This window comes from Musca vetustissima, unplaced genomic scaffold (genome assembly GCF_032173495.1).
Source record: "Musca vetustissima isolate MV318-11 ecotype Yass unplaced genomic scaffold, APGP_CSIRO_Mvet_v1 utg2304, whole genome shotgun sequence".
NCBI classification, from domain to species: Eukaryota; Metazoa; Arthropoda; class Insecta; order Diptera; family Muscidae; genus Musca; species Musca vetustissima.
In genome coordinates this window covers 71,011-79,742 of record NW_026880246.1, presented here as the reverse complement: position 1 = coordinate 79,742, position 8,732 = coordinate 71,011, and the positions used below count along the sequence as shown (strand labels likewise).

General features: G+C 34.9%; 1 protein-coding gene across 1 annotated transcript; it reads left to right on the top strand.

The window, feature by feature from the left end:
• Positions 1-5,679: 5,679 nt before the first annotated feature.
• Positions 5,680-7,313, top strand: LOC133325737 (adenosine deaminase 2-like; the record flags this gene model as incomplete). Its single annotated transcript, XM_061534460.1, has 1 exon — positions 5,680-7,313. A coding segment is annotated over exon 1 (1,634 nt), but the record flags the coding sequence as incomplete, so codon positions are not given.
• Positions 7,314-8,732: the final 1,419 nt, after the last annotated feature.

Sequence of the window (8,732 nt, the reverse complement as noted above, 5' to 3'; positions counted from 1 at the left end):
AAATTTCTTCAACAAAACATTTTTTTTATCAAACCAGTAAGGAAAGTTCAAAAGTTGGACGGGCCGACTATATGATACCCTTCACCACATTGAGTACATGCAAGACATGTTAATATCTACAATATCCTTTAGATATAACGATACAATCGGGCGAAATTAAATGTGCTATCTAGATAAATATTTGAACCAATTGAAAAACCCCATACACATACCATTCTGAAATCAATGAAAAATTGCATGTCAAACGGACAGACTTGGATTCTTTGGTGTACCATTTGTATGAAATCGAGTCAAATTATGTATGGGAGCTATATATAAACACATGGACCTAATTGAGTAACCGTTGCATAGACCTTTTGTTTTTTGTTAGCACTATATTCAATTTAATACCCTCTGCCAAATTTCGTGTAACCACCATTTACATAAAATCGAACGAAAATATATATAAGACCTATATCAAAATCTGAACCAATTTCAACAAATCTAATCACTCATCATTTCTTTCTCAATAGCATTCGCTATGCAAAATTTTACTCAATCAGACAAATATTGGGAGTTTGGTCATAATTCAAAATATCGAACGAAACTATATATGAGAGCTATATGTAAATTTGAACCGATTTTAACAAAACTTCGCAGACATCAGTCTGGACCTAAAACAGTACTCTGTGTAAAATTTTGTCCCAATCGGACAAATATTGGGAGTTATGTGTATCATTCACCAAAAAAATCGGACGAAACCAGGGACCGTAACGGTTATAACTTATATCAAATCAGGTAAAAAATAACTGTTATTATGTGACCTAAATAAAAAAATCCACTTTAATTATTTATTTTTTAACGGAAAAAATAAACGTTGATTTTTAACTGTTAAAAATGATTTTTATTTTTTTCCGTCAAAAATAAAAGCCTTTTTGGGACTTTTATTTTTTCCGTCAAAAATAAAAGTCTTTTTGGGATTTTTATTTTTTCCGTCAAAAATAAAAGTCTTTTTGGGATTTTTATTTTTTCCGTCAGGAAATAAAGGCCTTTTTACGTAAATAAACATATAGAGTTTGATACCAGTTATATAACCTTTGACCTAATAGTCAGGGGAATGATTCTTTAATTTATATTCATGATTTGGTACATTAGATTATTTTTTAAAAAGTTAAAAAAAAATATTTTTTACCTTTGATCTTGATTACTTATGTGTACACTTATTGTAATAAGGAAAGAGATTTATAAATTGTAATTTTATAACTGATTACAAGTTGTATAAACTTCTTTACATAAAAAGAGTTTTATTTCCTGACGGAAAAAATAAAAATCCCAAAAAGACTTTTATTTTCCGACGGAAAAAATAAAAATCCCAAAAAGACTTTTATTTTCCGACGGAAAAAATAAAAATCCCAAAAAAACTTTTATTTTTGACGGAAAAAATAAAAATCCCAAAAAGACTTTTATTTTTGACGGAAAAAATAAAAATCATTTTTAACAGTTAAAAATCAACGTTTATTTTTTCCGTTAAAAAATAATCCTTAACATGGGAACTGAGAGTGTTTTCTCAAGATCACTCAATATCCTTAATGGGCTCCTCAATACGAATCTATTGGTATATGACACTATTGGTGTCCCATGTCTCTAACATGAAGATTTTTTGTTCGCATTTTAAAAAATAACTGTTATTTTCGGTCCCTGGACGAAACTGTATATGAGAGCTATATCTTAACAAAACTTCGCAGACATCAGTCTGAACCTAATTCAGTGCGCTGTGCAAAATTTGGTCCCAATCGGACAAATACTGGGAGTTTGGTGCATCATTTACATTCATTTTCTTTCGATAGGGTTCGTCCTTGTGTCAAATAAGTGAACTGTGTCAAATTTCATCCAAATCGGATCATAAATGCGACCTGTACTTTGTTAACAAAAATATATGGACGGACGGACAGTCAATCGACTCAGAAAGTGATTCTATGCATATTCTCAAAAGGAACCATGGGTCTATCTCGATTCCTTTTGCCTGTTACAAACATACGCACAAAGACATAATACCCTGTACCACAGTGTGGTGTAGGGTATAAAGAGCCACGTCATCCATTTAAAAATTCTATAGAAGTGTTTAGCCTGGATTGTGGGATGTGAAGTGCAAATTGTTACACGAGGCATATTTTGTTCACCAAAATATCTAAATAATAAATATTTTTTTAAATACTTAGCAACCGAATTCTTTCGCCCGGGGAATATTTGCTTTTGCAGACCACTAACATATTCAAATGACTAGTCACGTTTATTGACCTATTTCAGCTTAAAATGTGTTTTTATGAACTAAAACAAATAACTGTGAAATTCCAAGTACATATACGTTTTGGTAAACAGTACAATTTACAGTACATTTAAATTTTAGGAAAAACGTGCTCTATGGCACAAAAATTAAATTCCAAACAAGTAACTAACTATTCAAATTGGCTTCTGTGCTAGTGTCACGTTGTATCGAAAATACAAATTTTGTTTCAATCGATGGCCACATTATAATTTTCACATATTCTAATAGAAAGGAAGACATATGACAATTTCTATAAATGACATTTGCCAATTTTGTCACGACCAGTCAACCAAAACGTGAAATTTATTAGTACACAATCTTCCTGGCTTTCTATTGATGTACGTGAGAAATATTCATAGAACGGATTCTTCCACATATAACGCTTAAGTTCAGTAATAGTTTTGTCGCAAGTATTTTACAAGTAATGTGGTATTTTGGAGGAAGCAATACAAAAGTTCTGAATATGTTTAAATGTGATTTAAAAGTTATAACCCCTACAATAATAAATGCAAGATAAACTTTTTTAACATTGTCACAGCATCATGTAATAGATTTTAAATTTGTAAAATGTAGTTTCTGTCCTTAGAGTTAATGAATCTATTTTATTTCGACAAATACTATTTAGGGATCCTTTAATCCAAGTTAGTATTGGACGAAGAGGAGCATGTAATATTACTTCCGAGACTCATCATCTACTCATTTTCCCAGTTGCATGGAACTGGATATTAAAGACAAATCGTTGATATGAGTTGTAGAGATCTATTTATATGGGCAAGCAACAGCTTTCCACTTTATAAATCACCAGTGCAAGTTAATGACACTGTGGTGCTACTTACTGTTCTTAAATATCTGGGACTATTACCGGAAAAATGAAAAAAAAACAAGTGGAAAAGCGTTAAGTTCGGCCGGGCCGAACTTTGGATACCCTCCACCATAGATATACTGACATGTACTTGAAATGGAAATATAGGGAACATACCAAAAAGTGGGCCTATACTGACATTTCTAAAAAGGGATTATGTAAACCATAATACAAATTTCAGAAATGTTTCATGGATAATTATACCCTTAGCCTTATGGCTAATGAGGGTGTATACAATTTAACACTGTGAAAATGTGCCTCATAGAAATATTGGTTCTAGACCCCACGTTTCTTTGGACCAAATCCGTTTTAGAAAATTTTAGATTTCATCCAAACTTTGCCCATCTTATTATTTCTTCCAAACTTAGATAAAATTCAAAGATGGAGAATATCGGTCTACTCCTTCAGGAACCTCCACACAGGGGCTAGGTCTAAATGCGGCTGTAGTTCATTATCGAACCTTACGTTATATTTTTTATCTAGCTATCCTCCGCAGGAGAAATAATTACAACAGAGTCTTAGAACCAAACTCAAAACGCGGAACATATTAGATATCTATTTTAATTTTTTTTTGTACCCAATAACAACTCAAAGTACCAAATTACAACCAATTCGGTAGAAAAATGCGACCAAAACACCCAAAATACCGAAAATTGGGGGTACCCTTATATGGGGGCTGTACGAAAAAATGGACCTATATTTATAAATTTTTGTGGGGAGATTTGCTACCCAATAAGAACTCAAAATACCAAATTTCAGAGAATTCGGTTGAAAAAAGCGCTCAAGAACGTCAAAATACCGAAAATTGGGGGGTACCCTTATATGGGAGCTGTCCGAAAAAATGGACCCATATTTATAATTTTAGTGGGGCGATTTGCTACCCAATAAGAACCCAAAATACCAAATTTCAGCGAATTCGGTTGAAAAATTCGCTCAAGAACCTCAAAATACCGAAAATTGGGGGGTACCCTTATATGGGGGCTGTCCGAAAAAATGGACCTATATTTATAATTTTTAGTGGGGAGATTTGCTACCCAATAAGAACTCAAAGTACCAAATTTCAGCGAATTCTGTTGAAAAACACGCTCAAGAACCTCAAAATACCGAAAATTGGGGGGTACCCTTATATGGCAGCTATGCCTAAACGTGGACCGATATAGCCCATCTTCGAACTTGACCTGCCTGCAGACAAAATACGACTCTATGCCAAATTTTGGGGCTCTATCTCAATTCGTTTAGACGCTACAGACAGACGGACAGACGGACATGCTTATATCGTCTTAGAATTTTACGCTGATCAAGAATATATATACTTTATAGGGTCGGAAATGATTATTTCGATGCGTTACAAACGGAAAAACAAAACTAATATACCCTCCATACTATGGTGGAGGGTATAAAAAATATTATGATGTTGTCCTGCCGCCTCCATAAAAGCGATTTAATGTTATTAGCACAATAATTTTGCTGCATCCATAGGAAACCTCCATATTTGATTAGCATTTGAATCATAAATGATGATACACTGAATCCTAACAGACGTCTCATTTTTAAAGGACCAGTAAAATAAAATTGGATCAATAAACATGTCATTCTGCAACCGATACTAAATTTTTCATTTGGTCAGATATAGAAGCTATACCTAAATCTGAACCGATTTCAGGAATCTTAACACACATCATTTTAGTCCTAATTCATTACGCTCTGCCAAATTTCGTGCAAATCGAATGATATATAGGGACTTTGGTGCACCATTTAAATTAAATCGGACGAAAATTTATATGGGAGCTATATCTAAATCTGAACCGATTTTCAGGAAATTTAACACACATCATTCTATACCTAATTCATTACGCTGTGCAAAATTTCGTGCACATCGAGAGATATATGGGGACTTTGGTGCACCATTTACATTAAATCGGACGAAAATATATATGGGAGCTATATCTAAATCTGAACCGATTTTTCCCAATTTCAATAGGGTTCGTCCTTGGGGCAAATCAAATTTCATCCAAATCGGATCATAAATGCGACCTGTACTTTGTTAACAAAAACACATGGACGGACGGGCGGAGAGACGGACAGACAGACATGCATAAATACTTAAAAAGTGATTTTATGCATATTCTCAAAAGGAACATGTTGGTGTCTATCTCGTTTCCTTTTGCCTGTTACAAACATATGCACAAAGACATAATACCCGGTACCACAGTGTGGTGAAGGGTATAAATATGTGATATCTGTCTATCTTAGAAAATGAAGGAGGGTTGGAAATGTTCTCTAAGTATTTAACAATCAGTTGTAGGTAAACATTCAAACGCCTTGTAGGATAAGAAAGTGGCTGGTTATTATTGCCGATAAAGAAACGACGAGGAAGGCGATAAACACGAACGGTTTTTTTACCAGTATAAAGCAGTTATCAGTGGGGTGGTGTGGTTAGTTCAATTAAAACCATCGCCGTAGATGTACGTTGCTCGTCGTGGTCTCAGTTTCTGATTCGGCACTAACAAAAATGATACTCAAAAGCTTGTGGACAATAAGTGTGCTCTATATGACAAGCTGGCATCCGGCAGCCACATACCAAGGACTTGAATCGGCGTCGTATATGAGAAGCTCCAACATGTTTCAACAACATGAAATTCATACATCGAATCGGCCATCTCCTGAAGAATATAACTGGCTTCGCGACAAATTTTACCGCTGCGAAGAGTCCAAATCCTTTGGAGCTGATGTAGAGCTGACTTCACGGGAGGTGGAAGCCAACAAAAAGATTATGACCCTTAAGACCAAGGAGTATGAAAACGGAATGATTACTCCTCGTTTGTTTACCCCGTCCCAACATTTTTTCAAGGTACTAGATGATATCAGGCAATCGCCGCTCTTTAAATTAATTTCGAAGATGCCAAAAGGTGGAGTGCTGCACGCTCATGATACGGCTTTGTGCAGCACCGATTTTCTTGTGAAGCTTACATATCGTGACAACCTATGGGGTTGCTCCGATAATACCACGAAAACAATATCCGCTTTGAGGTTTGCAAAGGTAAAGCCAGATAAGAGCGATGCGGATGCTAATTGTACTTGGAATCTGATGTCAAAACTCCGAGTAGTCAATGGCACAGAGCACGTCGACCAATACCTTAGGGATCATCTGACAATGTATCCTGTGGAAAAATTCCCAGATAACAATGAAGCATGGAACCGATTTATGAGTATTTTTCGCCTCTTAGCTGGTCTTCTGTTCTACGTTCCGGTATGGGCCGATTACTATTACAATGCCCTAGAGGAGTTTTATGTCGACGGTGTCCAATATTTGGAATTTCGTTCCACTTTGCCGTCGTTATATGACTTGGATGGCAACGTATATCCTGAAATCTATACGGTCAGTGTTTACAAAGAAACTTTGGACACATTTATGGCGGCAAACCCAAATTTCATTGGATCAAAATTAATTTATGCCCCAACACGTAACATAAATGACGAAGGTATGGAGCATTTTATTAAGACCTGCATCGAAATTAAGGCAAAGTTTCCCGACTTTTTGGCGGGTTTTGATTTGGTGGGTCAAGAGGAACCCGGTCGACCGCTCAAAGATTTCATTCCTCAACTGCTAAATATCCCCGATAATATTGATTTCTTTTTCCATGCCGGCGAAACGAACTGGTATGGCTCTGACGTCGATGAAAACCTTATTGATGCCGTCCTACTGGGAAGCAAACGTATTGGACATGGATTTGCTTTGGTTAAACACCCATTGGTGCTGCAAATGATAAAGGAGCGAAACATTGCCGTTGAGGTGAATCCCATATCAAACCAGGTGCTTCAACTTGTATCGGACTTCCGCAATCATCCATGTACACATTTGTTCGCCGACAATTATCCAGTAGTCATTTCTTCAGATGACCCATCATTTTGGAAGGCGACTCCATTGTCTCATGATTTCTATATTGCCTTCCTGGGCATTGCATCCGCCCACTCCGACTTGAGACTCCTCAAGAAATTGGCAATGAACTCGATTAACTACAGTTCCCTTTCACCGGAGCAGAAAATCGTAGCTCTGCAGAAGTGGCAAGCTCAGTGGGATGTATTTATTGCTGATATCGTCATTGGTGACAATGACAACAAGAACTACAACACACAAATAAGATTGCTAGATATTTTCAAATATATATTGATTTAGTTCAATTGTGAAAATTATATAAATAAATTTCGAAAAATTTCAAAAAATATATGCGATAATGTTTTTGTCGTCTTTCCTCAATTCCAATTTAATATTTCCAAAAGGGGAAAATAGAAAATCATGTTACAAATATGGTGACGTTGATAAAAACTTATATTTAATTTCCGAATAAATTCGAAATCGTTTGCATTTAATACTAGTTACCAATAAAAGGATTGTTATGTGTTCAAATCATAAAAGTATGATTTAAATTCTGATGGTGATACATTTGTCAATAAATCTTTATAAGAAACAATTTCTTTATTTAAATTAATTTATTTTCGGCCGATCTGAACATTATCTACAGTCACTTGAAATTAAAATTTCACAACTTATACTATATCGAATGATCTTAGGAAGTATGTTTAGAACTTCGGATGTAAACAAAAATGGATGGGATAATTATATAGGGCATATTACATAGGGCAAACTACCAGCGTGACCGCTGACATTTTTCGAAAAGTATCACAGACAGTATAATTTTTGAAAAAAAGTGGCACAAATCTTTTGAAAATATTGCACAAAAAGTATCACACTATTTTGCTACATATTAACATGGAATCTGATGAAATTATATATGGACGGTACTTACAAATTTTAAAATCGGACAAAAGTTAAGTATTTTGTTTACATTTTTTAATATTCGAAACAAAAATCCACATTATTCTCATTCTAAGCTTGTATCCCATGAAAAATCATTGTTGACTCTATTCGATACCCAATGTTAAATTTCGCCTCAATTGGGAAAAAAGTAGGGTCTTAGGCGCACCATCTTGTATACGGGAGCTATAATTATATCTTAACCGATTCTCAACAATTTGTATAGGCTAAACAAATGAGATGTCCTGAATTGCTCCTATTCTGATAACTAATGTTATCTTCATTTGGGTATGTCATCAAATACACAATAACAATTCCCTGTACCACAGGATGTAAAAATTCTAATAGGCAATTTCAATAAAACCGATTGAAATGTGTTAACAAGCAATTTAAAACAAAGTGGAAAAATGTAGGAAGAAGGTGCTCAAAATTTCAAAAAGTGACACAGGGCCGATATAATGTATCAAAATTGCTACTTTAGCGGCACAACGGTCACGCTGCTGACTGCCAGAAATATTAAATTGCTATCAAAAATATTAATATTGAATACCTAAAAATTTCACCATATGGTAGTAACATTTATTAGCATAAACGTTTCCGACCCCACGAGGAACTATGGTATACTGTCGAGACTTCTTATGTATAGTGGGGGGATATGTGGAACATACCAAAAAGTGGACCTATACCGATAATTGTACACGCGACTGTTGTAAGCCATAATGCACACGAATTTTTAATGGGGATTTTCC